The 21622-nt window shown below is 37.0% G+C and overlaps 1 protein-coding gene across 1 annotated transcript in view; it reads left to right on the top strand.

The window, feature by feature from the left end:
* The window catches only part of LMBRD1 (LMBR1 domain containing 1), a 67865-nt gene extending 56566 nt beyond the window's left edge, over nucleotides 1-11299 (top strand). Inside the window, exons 15-16 of the mRNA XM_062488566.1 lie at nucleotides 9200-9291; nucleotides 9452-11299. Of these exons, the coding sequence (XP_062344550.1) occupies nucleotides 9200-9291; nucleotides 9452-9571 (212 nt within the window). The 3' untranslated portion in view covers nucleotides 9572-11299. The remainder of the gene's footprint in view (nucleotides 1-9199; nucleotides 9292-9451) is intronic.
* Nucleotides 11300-21622: the final 10323 nt, after the last annotated feature.

The following is a 21622-nucleotide window of genomic DNA, read 5'->3' as shown; positions in this document are numbered from 1 at the left end:
CACTTTTTTGGATTGCTATTTTTACATTTAATGCAGTTTCAAGTATTTAGATATTTTGACAAAATTGTTCAATTCATGTTTAAGGTGCCCTGTTTTTGTGATTAAAAATAGAAACTCTGGCAAAACTTGGGAGAATAAATGTGTTGCCTTTCAAGATGAGATCACTTTTGTCTGAGTTGAACAGGTCTTTGTTTCTTGTAAGCAGCTTCTTGACTTGGCCAGTATCTGCTGAAAACAGAATATACTCACTGGCATTGATAAGCTTGTTAGTCTTGACCTTTGTGGGCGAAATTAAAATAGTCTGATTTCCTCAGATTTTGCTTAATTATAAAAACTGGGATTGCATTTAAGCTTACTCAGTTCCACCCATACTTGAATTTTTTAATGCTTTTTAATACTTTACATTAATTTCTTTCTTAGTTTACTTTGCTCAATGGAAGTAGTATGCTGATGCTTAAAACTAGCCTTCTGATGTACTGAACACAAGTTGGTCTGTGTAAATGATGGCTTTGTTTTGTTGTCATCATCCTGTTGTTGCAGTGGCTATCTGAGTCATGGTCTCCTTTCTTAATAGAAATGAGGTGGAGAAAATGTTGATTTGCAGTCCTGTGCTAAACTAGTAAAAGTAGAAGATGGATGGATATTTCCTAAGTGTTGATATCAATGTGATCAAAAGGCTTAAGTGGAGTTGTATTAACTGTAGATGATACATTCACGCCATTTATGTGTTTGTATCAGTGAAAGAAAAGTTTATTTTTTTAGTAACCAGCTTTAAAACAAAGTCACTTCGGTGAAAACACTTTAGTGATAGTTTCATCCAGTCAGTTTTAGAAACTGGGAATGTAATCCTTACTTTGGAATACTTGTCATTTTTAATACCTGGTAACAAAACTAATGAGAAGTAGATGGTTATTCTTTTTTGTGATCAGAGAGCATCTTGGTAAGTCAGATTTATTCCAGAGGTAGGAACTAAACATCTAAATACAATTTCTCTTGTTTTTAAGGATATTAGACATGGACAAAAGTAGATGCAAATAACTAAGATAAAGGTTGGTCAAACACTTGCAGTTTGAATTGCCTTCCTTGGTAGTAGGGTTTTAATGTAAACCAGTGAACTGTAACTAATTGCAAACATTGATTTATCTCCTCAATTAATTTAATTCCATTTAAACTGATTTAATTCTAACAAGTGTTTTTCCTTAAACATAAAGCAAGCAATGACCTTTTAACGGCTGTACTGATACATAATCTTATAGCAGTATGCTGTCTTATTAAATGCTCAGATGTTGGAGCTATGATCTCTCCTTACTGTTACTAGGTAAATTATTTTTTTCTTTCTGAGACAGTAGAAGAGACCTGATCAAGTTGTAACAGCTAATACTTCAGGCTTTATTGGGCAGTGTTTCCTGTAGATTTGTTTCAAACTAATGTTTGGATTGGTCCAAAGGACAGTTTTGCTTCCTGGAGAAACACAAGGCAGTTAAAATGCAATCTTACAAAAAAGACATTGAGTATTTATAGTTGGATATATCATTTGATTTAGCGTTATATGCTTTCATTCAGCAAAGCTTATTGCTATTTACTCCTGGTATGCAGGAGGTCTTATACTCTGTTTTATACTCAGATAAGGGCCATAATAGTGTAACTACATCAAACAGAAGACCAAAAATAATAGAGCAGGGTACATCTTATAAGTCAAAGTACCTCTTTTTTTAGTTAATATCTTGCACAAGAGGTTTGTCTTTTGGTTAACTTAAAAGCTTTTTTGATTAGTCTTTCAGGGGCAGCAAGTTTAATACATTTGTTATAGGGAAAACAAGCTTTAGTTTTCAGTGTTCAGTGCAGTTGGGCAAGAGCACCATTTGACTGTTTTCAAGGGCCAATGGCAGCTGAAATGTTGGGTCCACAATTCAGTTGAATATAAGGTAAAGCAAAGAAGTTGAATTATGTGATTAACTCTTGCAGCAGGATTAATGTGTTGAAAACTTGGTATATGTTTAGCTTAACAGGTTAATGGGATTTAATGTAAATGAGCTTTGACTCAGCTGCAAGCCTGAGCTATGAGATCTGAGAAACTATCTGCCTCGTTCTAGATTAAAAGATCTAGTTTTTAAGCATCACTCACTTGAAATGCGTAACTCACTCTGAATCCCCCTTGGATTCTCTTCCTTCATTGAGGAAATGAGCCTTGCCCAAGGCCTGTTACATGCTGGGTACAGTCTATCTGCTAGGACTTTTTCATAGACCTGTGCTGACTTGGAACTACATGTGAAGTGAGAAAAAAATAATCTCAATTCTAAGGCTTTGGAATGAGGTCTTATCTGTGCTGCCTTCTGAGACGTACTCATTAGCTAGAAGTCAAAAAGTTCAGGACTTCAGGCTTTATTTTTGCCTGAATAAAGACTAGATGTGAACATCACTCATGCTGTAATGGAGGCCCAAATACAAATGCCAAAACAGGAGCATATTCTGTTTCTCTTCTAGAGAAATGCAGAAGACATGCAAAGGGAAACCACTAGCAAGTTGCTCAGATCCCTCAGTATTAGTTATTTTGTATGAAAAGTTCCATGACTGTAGGTTATTGCTTCCAAACTGTTGTTCTAAATTAATTACTTTGACAAGTTAAAAAATGCTTCACATAAACTAAAGATTTTAGTGAGGACTTTCCATTTTCATGTTGCTTTGTGAATGACCTTATTAGTACTTTACCCCGAGTCTATACTTGTACCTAATGTTTTCAATACAGATAAGCACAATATATGAGCACAGAAAGCCCTGTTTGGCAACTGTTAACAATATGAGCAGCTGTAAATATCTGTGTAAAAGAGTGCTGTAAATATCTTTTTGCAGTACATTGTTCACTGACATGCAGGTGTAGATACATCAATTCCCACAATTAATTTTCCTAAAAGGGGAGGTTTTGTAAGAATGAAAATAGGTTATGCTGTCTGCTGCTTCCCTTGTAGATTTTTGCATTTGTTCATCCCTAGAGTATTGCCTTTGATGTTTATCACTGGCTGTATCTTTATAATAATAACTGTTTGCCTCTAGTTACTTAAAAATAAGTTTTTCAAGGGAAACTTAGAAAATGCCACTTGAAGAACTTTAAGGTTTAGGTGGCCATTCAATGGCATGAATTAACAATTATGGCTCCTCTTCAAACCCACGTGGTAAGCACTTGTAATTAACCTGAATTGTACAGTGTTTTCAAAGGATCTCTACTTTGAACAAAAGCACTGAGAGCACTTTTTCCATCAGCAGGATGATCCAATGGTTTGTTGCTTCCCTGTAGAAACTGGGCATTATCTCTTTGGAATTAAAGTGGCTTCAGATTTAGCTTTTGGCTAATGCTGTACCTTTTCACTTTACACATGGACTTGTAGCATTAGTATTTTCCTCACTTGAGGGTACTTAATAAACATTAAAATCAAGTCATCCTTTAAACTTACAAAAAATGAGATTAACAGGTTTAGCTCTGCAAATCTCATTAAATGTTTTTCACCTAGTCTGTTAATACATGCAAATCTTGGCACCTTCAGATTCTCTGTAACCAAAGTGAAATAGAAACCTTGTAGCTGGGTGAAATTTTGCATTATAATGTCATAACTGTGCTGAGATGAACTCCAAATCTAAAACGGCCAAAAAAGGACTGACAGATTCTCTGAACATATTCAAGGAAGTTGTGAAGGCTCATGCTGTGTTTACCTAAAGTTTGTGCTTGATTGAAAGATCCATAACATTCTTTCTACAGCTAAATCCTTCATTCGTATATCAATACAAATCCTGTTCATACATGTCGCTTCACTTAAATTTGACTGTGGAGGAAAAAATGTGACACCCAGATCACTCAATAGGACATTATTTTTATTATTTAGCATTTACACATTTTGATTAGTGACTTTTTCCTTTTCAGCACAGAATCTTGGAGGAATTTATTGGAAGCCTTCTTATGCAATAAAGCCCTGCTAGCACTGATGGGACTTGGAAATTCTCAAGCCATTTAATGAAAACATTCATAATGTGTAATTATCATCAGGAAGTTTTGTGACTGCTGCAGTTGTTCATATACTGTAAAATAACTGCGAATAGCTATTGGTTATACAGATTTGTAACTTTTGCTATAAAATCAGATCTGTTTGTTATACAATCAGATGGATACACATCAATTACATAATTTTTTTAGTTTTGCCTAGTTTTACATCAGGTTGTGTTTGATATGCAGATAGACCATGAGAAGTATCATACACAACTTACCTGTAGCTTGGAGCACTCCAAATATAGAGTTTGCTTTTTGAATAACTTGTCCCAAGTAGCTTTTCCAGGTTCCTCATTAGTTCCTGGTTTCCAAGTTTCTGGCTTCTCCTTAGCCTGCCAAATCTTTTGCTTTGTCAGGATATGATTCTAAGCCTACTGAGCAGCTTCTGTTGAATGAGGTAGCTTTTTGCACTAGACTTTATCTGGCTAGGCTTTTGGTCTCTATAGGTCTAATGAAGCCTCTGGCTGATCCTAGCCTAGCCATTAGAGTCAGTGGTTTCACTGAATTCAGGGATTTTATGCAGAAAGAAAATCTGACCTGATTGTTCAGGAACTAAAAAGCTGTAATAATAGAAAACAACAAGCCGAACAGTTTCTACTGAATGAACCAAGAAAGATGGCACAGAGAGGCTTGTTCCATGCATGGGGACAATGGCAAAAAGCAAGTGTTAGGGCATGGCAGGGGTATTTATAAACTTAGAGGGGAGGAATTAGGGAGGAGTTTAGGGAGGGTATCAATAGGGAAGGGTGATTAGGAATATTAAAATAACTGTAGCTAAAAGGAACCAATGACAACAAGGGAAGCAGAGAAGCAGCAATGATCAACATACTGGAACTGGAGGATTCTGGGGTTGATTTTTTTACTTACCCCTACTGCAGGGTTTTTCCTCAGCTTTAAGCCATGATCCTCTTCACTTTTATTGGCGCTAACCCCAACAGCCTAATTTAGGTGCCATCTCATTAACACTTCCAGCTAAGCAAAAAAACTGTGCACCAAAGCCAGACAACTGGGATGAAACAGCAGGCATCTTTTTTGCTTGCATGTTAAACCTAGATTTTAGAAGGTTTTATATAGCTGAAAACTGTTTAACATCTGAGTGATTTGATACTCATGCTTCTGTAGTACACTGTAGTGCTTCAATATGCTGTCAGCTTGAAGTGTTGGAAGCTTAGTGATTCACATCTCTAAGTGCGGAGTTATTGTACCTACATGCAACCAGTTGGGAAATATTTTCAGATGACTGCTATATGTGAGTAGTATATGTTCCAGTATGCTTTGCATTCTGATAAGGGATCAAAGGTGTAATTTTATTACCAAGTTAACCTTGAAGCCAGTGGTGCTGAAGCTGTTTAATCCTTGCATTATTGTGAAAGCTGAATGAGCAATCAGTTGAAATTTAAGCAGTTTCTGGGACAAGTTAGCTGAGAGAAAGATAACTGGTATGGGATGCCACAACCCAAAAGTTGTAAAAGCTTTGTTTATGAGATTAATTTTAGCTTGTGAAAGCAGAGAAGTAGCAGCAGTGGAGGGGCTGGATTGTCAACTGCAGAAACAGGCTCAACAGCTGAATGAGGCTACTATTAGTTCTGTGTGTATATACATCACAGCAGAGAAAAATACGGAATAAGTGGGGATATGCTCAAATAGTATATGAAAAAAGCACTTGTAGAAACTAATGAGTAAGGGGCAATTAAGAATGTAGTCATTTTTTGCTGTTTAGACAACAAGAAGAGAAAGAAATCACGTGTTTGTGGCCAGGACAGCTGTTGCTGCCATTCCACGAATCTGTTTCCAGAGAGAGGTGGAAGTGATATGTGAAATACAGTCTTCAGCACAAACTCTGTGGACTTTGGAAGCATTTGAGTGACCTAAACACTGTGAAATATTGATCAAGATGTTAGGTTGAGATGATAAGTACAAAATGGGGAATTTTTTACTATACCTATCCTGTTTTAATATCTTCATATAGAGACTCCTGAAGCTTGCTTTTGTCTCAACAATTTGATCTGTGACCAAAGTCATACCTAGAACCTTTGCACAGTAGCTGCTTTTTGCAATGAATCTTTTGATTTATTGTCAGCAAAGCTATATGAAATAAGTATTCTTGGATACCTGAAGCTATGCCTTTAATACTTTTAGGGTCTGAAATTTTTCAGCAGTGCTTAGATGTTCAAGCAGACTAAGGATGCGGCTTTTCTTTTGGAAGTAGTTTTGAGTGTATTTTAAAAGTAGGTTCTGCTTGAAACTGTCCATCTTTGGATAACAGTCTCACTTTGGTGTTTTCCATCCAAAAATACCATTGTTATTTAGATTACTGTTGTCTCAATATCTACCTTTATGTAATGATTTTGAGCACACTCAGGACATAAGAGGTAGTCTGGTCCAACCCTCCAGCAAGGGGAAAGTAGAACAGGTTGCTCACATCCATCCAGCTCTCAATGTCTGAAGGCCAACCTGCTTCAATGTTTACCTATGCTGATTGCCTCTCTTATTTATTAGGTGTATTTCTTGCTGCTGCTCTTGTCATCTGTTGTCTTGTTACACAGGTCTAAGAGGAATCTCATTTAATACTTTGCAAGCCCCCACTCGACAGCACAGGCAGCAGTAAGATGCACCTGTAAACATCTTTACTTGAAGCTGAAAGAACACATTTTCATTGTCTGCTGTGTGCTCTAAGCTGTTCTAGTGGTCCTCCACTAGATTTCCTTCAATAAGCCAATGCTGCTTTTGTACTGGTTAGCTCAAAATAGCACCATTGCAGATGTCACTGTGCAAGAACTGATAAGTTTTGTGGACCTCTGCTTTATTCCAGATAGCTAGAATACTCAGTTAAATTTCAATATCCAGTTACAACCGAATATCCAGATATTCAGTTACGTTTGAGTTACAGATGAAAACTAGTATCTACATGTTCTGTTTGTCTACTGGCAGATGAGGTTGCTTTCCGTGTAGTTGCATTACATCTGGTCAACCCTCAGCCTGCACTAATAGTCCATGGTGTCACATTGTTCTAGGTGCAGGGCTTCTGTCTCTGCTAAACTTTGAGGACTGTTTCAAGGGACTTGAAAAATACCCCTTTTCTAAATCTGACCATCTCGTGTGTTAGACCTCTGCTCTTTATTTCTCACTAGTTTCATCTGTGGATTTACAGAGGGTATAATCTGTTTCATTGTCTAGTTGATTATTGGAGAGGTAAAACACGTGTACAGTATTGACTTTCAAATAATGCCAGTGTTTATAAATTACACTGTTCGTAACAATTTGTAGCTAGGAAACTGTTTCCTTCTACATGCTTTTGTGAAAGCTCACTGTGTTTTGAGATGCATGAAAGACACTTCAGTAACTTCTCATATTTGAGTTTTCTGTGCACAGAATCAAATTCTAGGCTTTAATACTTGGCTTTTAACAGAATTGTCATTGTAATTCATCTTGCACTACCTAATTTACTTCCTGTAAGAAACCTTAATTTGAAAACAGTATATTAAGTGTAACTGTTTTCTTAACGAAAAACTTCACCAGTGGACTCAAAACAAAAAGTAGTTGACTCTTCTGATAATAATGACTATTAGTACTTGTCATTCTTCATTTTAAAAGTTGTTTTCTCTTGAATCCTGGCTGTTTGGCTTTGGTCCATGGTCAGCACTACATGTGTACATGGCGTAAGTTGTATTTTTTAAAAGGTGGCAGGTAACTATGGGAGGCTTGGTAGCTTTCCATGTGTACTTCTGTTCCACATGATCAAGATATACCTAATATTCATGTTGATCACTCTGGATAACAAGTAGCTATTGTAATTCAGGCAATTCATTATAACTTATTCTAAACTGAGTCATGTGGAAGAATCAGTTGATGAAAATTGTCATGTCAGCCTATTAATAAACGTTTAGTTCAGTAGCAATAGCTAAAATTTAGTTATCTGCTCTTGTAACATTGCATAGAAATATTCTAGCAAGGTCAAACTATTCCAAAGTATTTAACATAATCTGTTTAAACCAATTATTATAAAGAGCCATCTGAAAGTCTTTTCATTGTTTTTTAATTCAAGTAACCAGCTTGAGAGCTGCAGATGGTATTGACAATATTATCTGCAATTATGAAGCATCTTCACTTCACTGGCATTTCTTATTTAGATGTCTGCTAAAAGTGAGCTGTGTAACTATTTCAGTAGTGTATCACTCACAACTTTAGAAGGCAGGAAATCTTTTCCCCAGGTGCAGCTGAAGTATATTTCTGAACCTGGGGTCTGAACTGAGGGACAAACAGGCAGTTTCTAGGTTGCTTACTTTCTCTAGTGTTCAGCATGTTTGCACACCAATTCCTGCTCTGAAATGGGCTTTAGGTGGGGTTTGAAGCATAGTATGAAAACACAAAAAAAACAACCAGGAAATGATATTTACCTTAGCATGAACTCAGTGTGTGCCTTCTTTGCATTTGAGAAATTCATCAAGTGGTTCATGTGTCTCCTGCTGGCCATCCTCTAGCATGACCCCTTGAATGCCACAGGTTCCGTGTCTGATAAAAGCAGTTATGCTCTGTCTGAATGTTGAAAATTCCTTGGCAATTTGATTCTTAATTTTAAAATATGAGTTAGAAATGAAGCAAAATACAGCCACATCAGAAAATACTACTTCAGTATTCATCTTCTTAGAAGAGTAAGGTTTAACCAGTACTGTCAAGCATAATGTACAAATAAGGCTTCTGTTATCTGGGTTGCAAAAAGCCCAGTGTATGCTGGAGGCTTTTTGGATACATGTAATTGACTCCTGATTTTTTACAAAGCTTATGTAATCCTGGTAGAAAGACAGTTTTTCATAGTCCTGAAATGTGTGTTTTAATCCAGAATCTGCTTTGTATGGCTATGGTTTATATAAAATAGGAATTGAGTTCCCTTTTGGGCAGATTCTAGTTAATAAGTGACACATTTGCATTGGAAGTTGTTCCCAGTATTCATGGGGCTACCTGTCACAGTCACTCTCCCATATCAAGTGTTACTTTTATATACCTTTTTGGTACAGGAGAATAAATTGGATGTAATAGAGTGCAATCACTCTGCAGAGCTAAATACTCTCTGTAACTGCTAAAATATGATCCTACTATATGGTATTTAGCTGATATTTTTTGTTGTTGTTCTGTGCTGATCAGTACTATTGCCTTTCAATTTAGATCAGTGTATTGTCACTCGGACGTACCTCTTCCTTCATAAATTCTGGTTCTTCAGTGCGGCCTATTACTTTGGGAACTGGGCATTCATTGCAGTAAGTACTTTGATTTTGGAGACCTCTGAATCAAATTGGGTAACTTGCAGTAATTGTCATTGTGTCATTTGCATCACCACACTACAATTTGTTTTACTTATCTTGCCCTTACATGCCCCTTAATTGAATAATATTAACACTTTCTACTTTAAATTTCCAGGTCTTTTTAATTGGATTAATTGTTTCCTGCTGCAAAGGCAAGAAATCAGTCATTGAAGGTGAAGTAGATGATGATGATTCAGATATGAGTGATGATGAACTGTCTGTTTATTACCATTGACAGCCTTTTGCCTTCAAGATGACAAAATGTAAAACTGTTGAGTGATGCCCACATGGAACTCGTATACCAATAAGCATCTTTGCACCTGTAAAAATAAAAGAAATGAGTGTACTCACTTAAAGGGATAAAAAAACTGAATATCACTGAGTATCACTGTTAAATGAGAACAAATGTTGAAGCTGACTTTGAATAATATATAGAAAATACTGTTTTATGATTAAACATATATGTAACATTCTGATGTGTAATTTGATGAACTGTTGTAACTATTTCATAATTCACAATCATTTTCTGTTAACTTGGGCTTTCTTAAATAATTTCATGCTTAATTTTTTGGACTTCTTTATTCATAAATATAAGTAAAGTCCTGCAAACAGTGCAAATATTGCCGGAAAGATTTGGATGAAGTTTACACTCTAAGAAGGGCTTGACTTAACTTTTGCATTGATTTTGTTGGGATTACTATATAAAACTATAGCTAACAATTAAAGTATGCCAAAAATATTATTTAAATGGTGAGTTTCCAGTCTGTGAAAAGTCATTTTAATACTGTGATCTCCGCTGAGTTACCATGGAAATCTTCAGGTAGCTGAGGTGGCTTTTGCTCTCTCAAAGGAAATCATAGTGTAAATTACAATATTGAGCACTGTTGCAGTGTTTTAGTACAGCTCAGTTCTTGAAACTTCCAGGTGCCTGATCTAGTAATAATCGATGGAGTAATTAAGATGTGATTAATTTTTAACTTATTTTTCTCTTTAATGCAAATTGTCTAGTTTGAAGTTCTTTCAATATTTAAAGTTGTCAATTTGTTTACAAACCAATATGTTTATATAAACACAGTTCAGAAATATTTTTGTCATTCGTGTTGTCTTTGTAAATTAATCCTATTTTAGCTATGTTGTTACTAAGCTATATTTCTAAGGATGGAAAAATCTTCATATATCCTTTGACAGACTCTGGAAAAGAAAATGTTTATAAGGACAGGTTTTTAAGCCTCAAATGGTACCTGAGGGACATCATAGTCTATGCAAGCACATGTGAAGGTGGTTAGGTAGTCTTTTTAAATAAAATTAATTGTACTTGCTATTAGAATGTGGGGTAGTTATTAATACGTCCTGCTTTCATGTTTGCAAACACAAGTTATTTCAAGAACAGTCTGCCTCTTTCTGCAGTATTTCAGAACAGCAGGCTCTCAGGAACTTCTGAATTCTAATTTAGTTTCAGTATTGGAAGAGGTCTTAAGTGAGTTGTGTAGTTAGTGCAGGAACACAAGGAACTGATGTTTGGACTATAGGAACAAAAATACCTGATATCTTTTAACAAGCTGTCTGTGCCAACTGCTCCAGTGATCTAAAAGTTGATGTGGCAATGTGGCATCATCACACACAGAATAAGCTGAGCTGGAAGGGACCCACATGGATCATCAAGTCCATCTCCTGCTGTTGTAGGTGGATTGTAAGCTGAAAATATGCTCAACTAATATCAATCTGTTTGCTACCAGTGTGACATTTGAAAGGGCAGAAATGTATTCAAACACTGAGAAAAGATACTGAAATTTTACTAGGCAGTCTTGAGCTGTCTGACTAGAATTAGCTCAATATTATTTAAACATGACAGCTGGGGAAACTTGCAAGGAATTAGTTATAAGAAGTTCAAGTAGTTCCAACAGAAGGTGGAATGTGATGTTGACTGTCTGGAAGCTGCATCCAGAGCATAGCAAGAACCTGGAGTATACTTACTTGTAGATGCCCTGGTGGAAGATTTATATAAGCTAATTTAAATAAAGTTAACTGCTCAGATGTCCTCCTTTCTTTGTGCATTTTATTCATTTGTCATCTTCGGTTTTAACCAAAAATTGTCACTTCCTTCTTACAGCTTTGTTTGTAACACAGCTTTGCAGAGTTGTATTCGTTCTGCCCTAACTTTGCCTCAGGGAGATGACTGCTGGTCTGGGGAAGATGGTTGGGAAGGTGTTGGTTTTAGATTCTTCGTGCTGTGTGCAGGCCTAGAGGATCACTGGCCAAGATGCTTAGCCAGTGCCTAGGTACATTTTGTTGTAGGTCTCTTCTGTTTCTAGCATTTTCTTAATTTACAGGAATTTCTTCCCAATCCATTTATGTTTCCTGTCTAAATAGTCTATATGCAGTAATGCAGTAATCTACCTTTGAAATGGTGACTGTCTTTTTAATTGGGGGATTCAGTAAGTACCAGGTTTGTTTTAATCCAGGAATTAATCAGATTTATAAGCAGCCCATTATTAATTGCAGCTATCAAGAAGCAGGCTTCTATGGAAAGTTCAAAAGTTACTTCAGACATCTGCTGTCACCCTCTGTCATAGAAGCAGTATATAACTGCCAGCATTCATAATCGGAAATATTCGTCACCTGCCACATCCTCACTAAAACTTTTCAGGAGTTCAATGAACCATTTGACTGACAATATTTTAAAAGATTTTCTACTTGCTAATGTAATTGTAATGAATATACACTCAAGAATTCATCTCTAAATACTTTGTGTGAGGGGAAACTTGACTTTTTTATCTATACTGTACCTTTCAAGTGAATTAGAGGTGTATTTGAAATTTACTGTGTGAACTGCTTTTTACATCCATTATCACCCAGTCAAGAAACCTAGCAGTGAAGTTTAAGACAGCCATGACTTAAAGTACTTGGCTGTGATCAATACTTGCAGGAACTTCCAAGAAACAGAACAGCCAGTACTTTTTGTCCTAGTTGCCTCTTGTGTGGTCTTGAATAGTTAGAACAATTACTTTTCATCCACAAAGTTAGGCCTGCTGTAGCACTGCATCTCCCTTATTTAGCCATTGAAAACGAAAGGATAGTCCAGTTTTCTGCACTTTTGAGAGCAAATTTGAGCCGCAGTCATGTTATAATAGTGTTCTACTTTGCAAGAAAACAATATCTTCAGTTGAGTCTTCAGAGATCTGTTTTCTGGACTAAAGTCACTAAAAGGCTTCAGAATTGTTTCACTGATTTCTTTAAATGAGTGATATTTCAAATCTACCTCTGAAGTGTAAGCTTCCTAAACTTCTGTAGTGCTCTTGTCAGACCTACCTTAAGTTACCTTTGTTGTTGCAGTTCTTCAGTTAGTTTCTTCCATGTTGAGGTTCATGAATAATTAGAAACTAGAGAGCCTTAAATCTTGCTGAAATGTCAATAAAGCAAGATCACTAGGAATATGTTCAGTAGAATTCAGCAGCATGTGCCAAATAGGTCCTCATTTTGCTACTTGGACTACAATGGTAGTTTATCCAGAGTTCTGGGTCATAAGTAGGACAAAGCCTGTTAATTGTGTGCTTGTTCCTTATCTGATTGTGCTGCAGATTTCCTGCTGATTGTCAGAAACAAGTGAAAAGTCTTTCCTGGTAAAGATGAAATATCTGCTAACTTTTTGTATTTTCTGCTTTTATTTCAGGAAAATGATTGCAGGGTACGCTTCAGATTTTTGCACTGAAAATTTTAATCTTCTTCTAGGTGGTGTGTACCTGTATTAGAGCCATGCTGCAAAGGATGGTAATTGCTTACTCAGAAAATGGCACTATTTAAGCTGAAAGCTGATGAACCTTTTCAATGTTTATGATTTGCTTCTGAATAATCAGTGTAGACATAACTATGCAGTTTCTTTGAGATGTCTTCTACTGCTTTGAAACTGTATTTCTTGGGTTATTTGGCTTTGTCAACACAAGTTTGAGCTGGACAGTGATGGCCTGCAACAGAGTTTTGAAAAGCATTGTGCTGTTGTAGAAACCATTATGTAGTTTATCCTGAAATAATGCTAAGTGCTGTTATGCATAGCAGAGATACAGTTGAAGTGTTTCATGTAACTGATGAATTGTAGAAGGACCTTTTTTCCAGTAAATAAGCAGATACTCAGCCCTTATGACTGCACTGATACAGTTCTGGGCACGGGCAGGAAAATAAAACCTTGTTTCTGAGATAAAACAAAGGGAGAAAGATTTGTCCCTTTCTAAAATCATTAAAATTATTTTAAATACTCAGGCTGTAACATTTTTCAGGATCTTAGGTTAAAGATTATAGTTCATATTGAAAATGCTTCTTATGTTAGTGTAGATCTGTTCTCTTGTAATCTTCTGCAAGGTCATTTTTCTTGCAGATGAAGCAAAGAAATGAAATTGAGAATCACTATCTCTTCTCCTGCAAATGTGTATTTTGAATGTACTTCTCAAAAGAAATAAGCCTTGTTTTGATTGTGGCAAGATACAATTTTCTATTAATACCCTAAACGAAATTCTGAGTCTAAATTAAGACACTTGCCAATTCTGGATAATAAAATGGATCAGAAATGCTTCAGCTTTAGTGAGATGTTATTGTTGCAAAAATTATCTGGAAGTTGGCCTATTTTTAACTTCCTTCTATTCAGAGAGGTTGCACAAGTGATAGCATTTCAATCAAATTTATAGCTATAAAGAGGGTTATATCTTATAAATAAACAGACAGTTTAAGTGCATTTAATGACTCATATTTATATGTTTCTTCCAGATTTACTTCTAGAAATATGTTGTATTTAGGGGGTCAGAAGAATTTTGGTTTATAGAGGACTGGTAATAGTGATAAGACACAGATTAAGTTTCATGATCCTCCTGTACTGATGCTGAGTCCTTAATTTGTGTGTTATAAATGTCTGTGGTTTTTTCCCACAAAGAAAATAATGCAGGTTGCCTATAAAACAGAACAGGTTAATTTTTGAGCAGTTTTGCAGGACAACTTCAAAATCCTTATCAGGAGACTTCAAAAGTCTTGCATAAAAATTGAGATTACAAGATATTTAAAATAAATGTGAAGCTGAACAAGTGTGTAGTTCTTACTGGAATTCCAGTCTGGATATGTTGCTTTTCACCATAATATGTGGAACTTCCTACAAGGAAGTAAAATATAGATTAATACCTCTGCTTCTGCTAGGCTGCCTAAATATTAATCATGACATTACCATGTGGTAAGTGTATTTCTTCAACCAAGAGTACTTCAGAGTCAGGACAGCAGGGACTTGGTGTGAATGTTTGATATTTCTTGCATACATAAGCCTCTTCCCAAACTTACAGCCTTACAGCCTATGGACTTATCACTGTGTTAGGCTTTTGAAGGAGTGTCCTGGGACTAAAATATTTTATTCTGACACTCAGTATATAATTTAAAGGTACCATTTACCTCCTAAATTCAAAATTACAGAATCATTTAGCAAATTTGGAGTAAACTTTGGAGATTATCAGTAACAGTAAATCTAACACTGCCACCAGTAAACCCTGTCCATAAGCACCACATCTACATGTGTTTGAATTCTCTGAGTTTTATTAGTCTTCTTTAATCTTCTAAGTTAGAAAAGTGCAAGTCTAAATCCTTACTGGCTGCTACCTGTACAGTCCAAATAAAAATGGTAAGATGCTGTTGAGAAGTGCATCTGCTTTGCATGGAATGTTCTTTTGGAATGGGCTAATGAAGAACACTTCAGTTTATTGTAAAGAAAAGTGTTTTGTTCTGTGTTGAACTGCAAAGTCCTGAATATAGAGCAGCCTTTTTTTTTTTTTTAACTTGGAACTTAATTTCTTAACAATGGACATATATTTCTAGTGCATGGGGAAAAAATAAATCATAACTGTAAAATGTGAACTCCAGAGGAATCCTCATTTTCCCAGCTATAAGGTAGCTACTTTATTTTTTGAGAAATTTGTATCAAATAAATTGTATTTTTATTAATATCCTTGTCTAGAAAGATAATGCCTTTTAAGTTGTGCAGAGACTGATATCAAGGTTATTTTAGGGTGTGATTTTCAAGTGTTGAGTGGAGTTCCTAATGAAAACCTCGAGGGTTTCGATCCTAGGGGATTTGGAACATGCTGCTTTGTGTTGGAAGTACTTAAGGAAAATACAGACCCAACTGTTTTCCTTTCTGTTCATGAAGGAATTAAATATATTAAAAACATGCTTTTTATGAATGGAGTTGAAAATGCTATCAGTCTTAGGTATTTGAAATTACAATCCTGAAAAGTTAAACTTGAATAATTCAATCATTGTAGAATAGGTTTCAGACTTACCTGGTCTTGTCTGTGGTTCTGAGAGGCAGCAGAAGGGTACTGTCAGAATTTATCATAGATCAATTGTAATCTTTCCTGAACTCTTTGATCATAGAGTTAAGAGACTTATAATAGAGAATGGGTTTGTTTGTGGGAATGTTTTTTTTCTTTTTTTTCTGGCTCTTAGTCCCATGCTGTTCAGAGCTTGTCCAAATGGTACCTGACAATATTCTCAAAGGGGCTGACAATACTAGAAAGCAGTTGTTCCCAGAAAAGACAAATGTTGAGAGAAAAGACTATTCTATATCCTAGATCCACAGAACTTAAAGCATGCATGACAGAGTTCTGCACTTCAGACACTCTAACAGCTCATGACTGCTTTGCTCTAGAGTGGGGAGTCTTAATGCTGCAGGGTGGTGTAAGCAAAGCTGCATGCTGAGAAAGGAGCTTGCTGGTTACAGGTGTGCAGGACCTAAACCTGATCTATAGGTTTCTTACAGGATCTAAATTCTGTTCTATAAAACAGAGTTGTTTCATTGCTGACAGAGGATCAGATTTTTCTAGTTAATCACTGGACAGGTAATCTAGTAGAAGTTGTCCCTACTCATTACAAAGGAGCTTAGACTAGATGACCTTTAAGTTCCCTTCTAACCCAGACCATTCTGTGATTCTCTTCATGGAATCACAGAATCATGTTCTTGATGAGTTAGATCTCAAGAGCTGTATCACCTATTTTAGAATGTTGCAAAGGGGAACATTTGGTAGAAGCTGAGTGGATGCTGACCCTGGATGATTAGACCTTCCACTTTAGTTCTTGTGGGCAGAATTCAGTCTGAGCAAGTCCTATCTGAAAACAGAGCTATTTAATTTGAACAAACTTATTCCAGGTATTTTTAGAACTTAGTTCATGGTTTGGGTTACTAAACTTTTTAGATAATCTGTAGTTAAGATCCTTAGTATTTACAGATGTCCTTCTCTGCAGATGTGCCTAATATCTGACATGTTTGAAGATAGTGCATGTTACTTCATGCAGGCTGGCTGCAGTACCTACCCAGTACTGCCAGATCATGACACTGTCCTCAACTGGGGTGAAACAAACTTTTGTTTTCATACCTGGAAAAGATGTGAAATATTTTCATCACAATGCTCTGAGGGAGAACTTTTGTCCCTGATGTTAAATTGGATGTATTGCAGACTTCTAAACATCTCTTGACATCAAAAATGAAAGTAGAAGCAGTAGCTGCTATAACCAATTGCTCTGTGGTGTGTCTGCAAGGCAAGGGTGGTGGTTTGACCGGAGAGTGGTGCTCCTGGCTGGCAGCAAACTATAATTTTTCTGATCTTGGAGGCATTCCACGAGTAGCTAGATTGGCATTTCAGGCTTGAAAAAAAGCTCTGTTGTAGCATAGTCCAACCTCAACGTACATTCATTGCTCATCCAGCTATGTTGTCCTGCTGAACAAAAGGTTTTTCATGCTGTGGAACTAGTGGTACTATGTCATGTATGTAGAACCAGCACTGATGTGCAAGGCTTGCTGAGAAGACAAATGGTGCCAGTTCCAGGTGGTAACAGTAGAAATCCACATCCTACCAACAGGAGTCCTGTCTTCTGGAGATGAAGCATGTCTGTTTTTTTGTTTCAGAAAAAGCTCAAGATCAGCATCCTGACAAGCTGGCATCCTCCTACAGTGGAGCAAGGAGCTGTTTTAATGCCTTTCAGCTGTTTCCACAGATTTCCGGTGCCACTGTAGAAATCATGTGAGGATGGTTCTGTCTCATCCTCTTAGCTATGTGTGAACAGGCCGTGTTTTGACAGGCTTGCTGGATGTGTGTTCACAGTTCCCAGTAAGGCTCCCAGGTCCCATGCCAAAGACATAGTGATAAGTACGTCATTCAGATTTGGCAAATCTATCATGAGCCTGTGGATGAATAATGTGGAGAAGGGCTGTTCTTCATGCATGTGAATTTCTGTCTTAGGGAATGTACTGGAATAGAAATGTTTTCATATTAGTGTCCTGTTTTAGGCCAATGCCTGAAAAATATCTTTGTAGCAGCAACTCTGAGCTGTTTGATATGATGGGGATGATATGGATTTTAGCGCTCATCTCATAAAAAAAATAGCATATCACTCCTAATAGTGTTACTTTTAATCTTATTCCATGTGTTTCTGACGGGTCTTACTTAGGTTTACCTATTCCATTTGAATTAAATATAGGCCTTAACTCACTATTCTGCAAAAACAATTTTTTAAGCTTTTCTATTTAAGATTTTTCTGTTTTTTCCAACCTGTATTTTAAAATGTTTTTTTCAGGACTCCAATCCTGTGGGCAAATGCTCTTTACATGCCTTGAGGAATCCACTCACTTTATGTAATACATTGCAAAATTTATCCTAAAGTAAGTAGTGTTGGAGCTCCATTTAAGTAATCTGGTTGTGTAGTTGAATTCTCCAAAGTCATTATCCTCTCATGGATAAAAGAAACTGTGTTCTGGCTGTACCTGATGCCCTATTGTTGCTGTCTTTGTATTGTTTGGACTTGTTCCCAAGCCATTCCTGGTGAGTCTTTTGCAGATCCTGAGCTCTTTAACTGCAAAGATTATGCTACTAGTTCACAGATGTACTTTTTAAAATTTCCCTTACATTTCATCACAGCTCATACAGCATCATTATTTTTTGAAATACGCCAGTACTCCAAAATCTGTAGTGCTCCTGTGTGAGTTTTATAACATTGCAGTTATAAAACTTTACGTGTTGGCCTTGCCTGTCGAATTGCATGGATGAGAGCTGTTCTCCATACTGTAATGGATTCAGCTAGCTGCTCTTGTTCCTGCTGTGCTGAACAGGATCCTTCTCTACAGTCATCTACAACAGCAGGCATCAATACAAAGGAAAAAAATAAAAATTCCGTAATGTGCCTCACTCAGGAGTTTGTAAGATACTCTGAAGTTGCCCAGTTCCAGCAAGCCATAGCCAGTTTTTAACTATCCTTAAAGCACTTCTAGTTCTTTGCTGTAGAATTATTCTCTTCCAAGAGCGAGTAATGAGTCATATTGTTTGCATCTTGTGTTCATGTGGTTAGTTATGAAAAATGCTCTTGCACAGCAATGAAATTTGATTTTAAGAAGTTCCTAGGGTAGAAATGGTTGTGCCAAAGTACTAAAGTAACTTCTTTTATGTCTCATCTTGCCCCAGAGATAGGAATGTGAAGCATAGTTTTCACAATGTGGACACTTCTGTAATATTAATAAAATGTGTTGTTTGGTGTAGCAGATGAAGTTCAGTGTAAATTACATAGTATTTATGCAGAAGTCTCAGAAGTGACAGTTACAAAAAACAGGGAGTTCACACTCATGAATCAATTTTTTAACTAATGAAATACAAAAGTATATATGCAGAAGTGAAACAGTGCCTATTAAGAATAATCATACACCATCCCTTAGGTAAGGGAAGCAATAGGATGAGTATGAAACTGAGTCATGCTGAACTGCTTTAGTAGCTTGCTGCCAAAAGGCACTCTCTGTACATATTCCTGCATCATGCAGTGCTTGCTTAATCTGTTTGTGAGCTCACTCAGTTTGCTGCTGTAATAGCAAAAATAAACAGCAGCTAGGGAGTGGAAAGGAGGGAGAACTACAGGGTGGAGTGGGGTGATGATCTGGGGAAGGATAGTGACTGACCTCAGGACAGCCAGCAAGTGATCACATTGTAAAACTCTTGAAGCAAGATTTTCCATCTGTGCAAGACTCCAGAAAGACAGCTCTAAGAGCTATTGTTCTCTATCAAAGAAGGAGAAATATCCATGTCAGGACTGCAGACTTGGATATTAAAGGCAGATGTGATGCTGTTTTAGCCACGTTGGAGGTCGCTTGTCTAGTTAAGGGAGACCTATGTCCTAGGGAAGTCTGGTTGCCAAGGGCTTCTTTTCTTACCCCTTCTCCTTTTCTAACTCTGCCTGTCATCATATTGTCATCCTACATAATTTGTACTTCTGTACTGCTAATATATGGTGTTTATATATGTATGTTTATATATATATGGCTTCTTCCTTTTTTTTCATCTTTTTGGAATGTTTTGCCATACCATGAGTTGAAATGAAAGTCGTCTCAATGGCAAATTGTTGACATGACATTTTTCACCCAAAGATGTAGCAAATCTCTGCAATGCCTTGGTTATGCCCAGATCCCTTCCATATTGTTCAGGTATCCAGAGAGCAACAGACTTGCATGGTCTAGGGAGCAGCTGTCACCTGCAGAGAGAGAAGCCAAGTTTTTTTGACAGGTCACCACAAAGGGGTTTTTGAGTTGTGCTGAAGCATTGCAGTGTGCCCTTGATCCTTGAGGGCTCACAAGGAACTGATGAGATAGCAGAGCTGACTGACTTGTCATCACCTGCCAGTTCCTTAGAATGCAAGTGTTTGCACTCACTGCCTGAGCAGGTGGGCCCAGAACTCATTATAGAGTAAGTCAGGCTCAATTACATGCCTAAAGGGGCAGCTCAGAATCATCTTTGAGATAAAACTATAAGGGAAGGACTTTAATTACAGTAAAAGATAATCCTGTGAAAATCAGAAAATAAGGAAGGACTCCTCTGTGACTCAGGGATCTCAGTGTGCATTGCCTAAGGCCATCAGAGGATTTACTACATTTTGGTTTCCACAGTCTTCACTGAAAAGGTTAGTTAGCTGCCTCCTGTGTGCTGGTGGCTGAAAGATTTAATCCAGTGATGAAAAGGTAAAATTCAGCTTTGTATAAAGATGGGACATACTAAGAGGGTACTTCAGTTGTGTTAAGGCTGTTGAACTTTGTCCTAAAATTGACCAGATTCCTCTGCTGCTGCCTGCTCAAAACCTGTCCCACCTCCCCAGAAAAGGCTGATGAGATGTCAGACTCTTTCAGCTCTTTTAGGTAGGTCAGTGATGTGTTACAACACTGAAAAAAAAGAGCAAGCTGAGTGTTTCTTTCACTTGTAGAACTGAAGGTGGAATTCAGAAAAAGCCAGCTCCATGAGCTTCCAAGAAAAAATAGTTTGATAGTTGGTAGGTGCCTGTATGCTGGCCAGCAGATAAGTAATAATTGCCATAGATTTACTGATCAGTTTTCTATCCTGAGAAAGTTATGGGCATTGTGGACAGGGAAAGGCATTTTGACAGACTTGACAGTGTTCTGATAAGGAACCTTGGGAAACCTTCTAGAGCCTAAATGCAGAAGCGATTGGAGAACTGCACTTAAAAAGTGTTAACTGATCATTAATAAACCCAGAAAAATGTGTTAGGTAGTGTGTTTCCATCTCCCCTATATTCAGTGTTATACTATAGTAACATTATGATTGGACCAGGATGATGAAATGTAGAATAGATTTAATAAACCTGCAAATAGTTTAGGTTTGAGGAGGAATGCAAGCACTGTAGAATAAAAGAATGAATTTTTTAGAGTTCTGAGAAATGACAGGAATGGCTGATGTGACCAGACAGAGCCAAAACACAGAACAAATGGCTACTGGGTCTGGCTTAGAAATTTATCTGAAAATTACTGTGCATTGCAAGATGAGAAAGAACAGTTTGTGGCTACAGTTTTTTTCACCCCTCAGTGAATTTATGGGAATATATAAATGGTAGCTGACCTTCAAGAACTGCAAAATCATTTTTCCACTTAAAAATGTTGAGATTTGACCAGGAGGAATACATCCTGCTGCACTGGGTACGGTCTTTAAGAAGCCTGAGAACAAATCAGATAAGAGTACTGGGAGGGTAACAGGAATGATTAGGTATGAACACATCACTTAGAAGCACAGGCTGGATGAACTTCTAAAATTACTGTTCTAAAATCAAGAACTGAACTTTTGGAGCTTGTTGTTTAGGAAAGTTGTGGAGTCTGTCATGGATGATCTATGTCTAACCTGTTCTTAGCACTTTTTTTAGAAGGAAGGTGCCTGTCTCAAGACACTGCAAAATCCTGCATTATGCTTCCAAATGTTTGCTATTAAAGACAGGCTTGCTAACAATG

Source organism: Cinclus cinclus, chromosome 3, assembly GCF_963662255.1.
Source record: "Cinclus cinclus chromosome 3, bCinCin1.1, whole genome shotgun sequence".
NCBI lineage: Eukaryota > Metazoa > Chordata > Aves > Passeriformes > Cinclidae > Cinclus > Cinclus cinclus.
The sequence above is the reverse complement of the archived record's forward strand: the minus strand, read 5'-3'. Positions and strand labels throughout refer to the sequence as shown.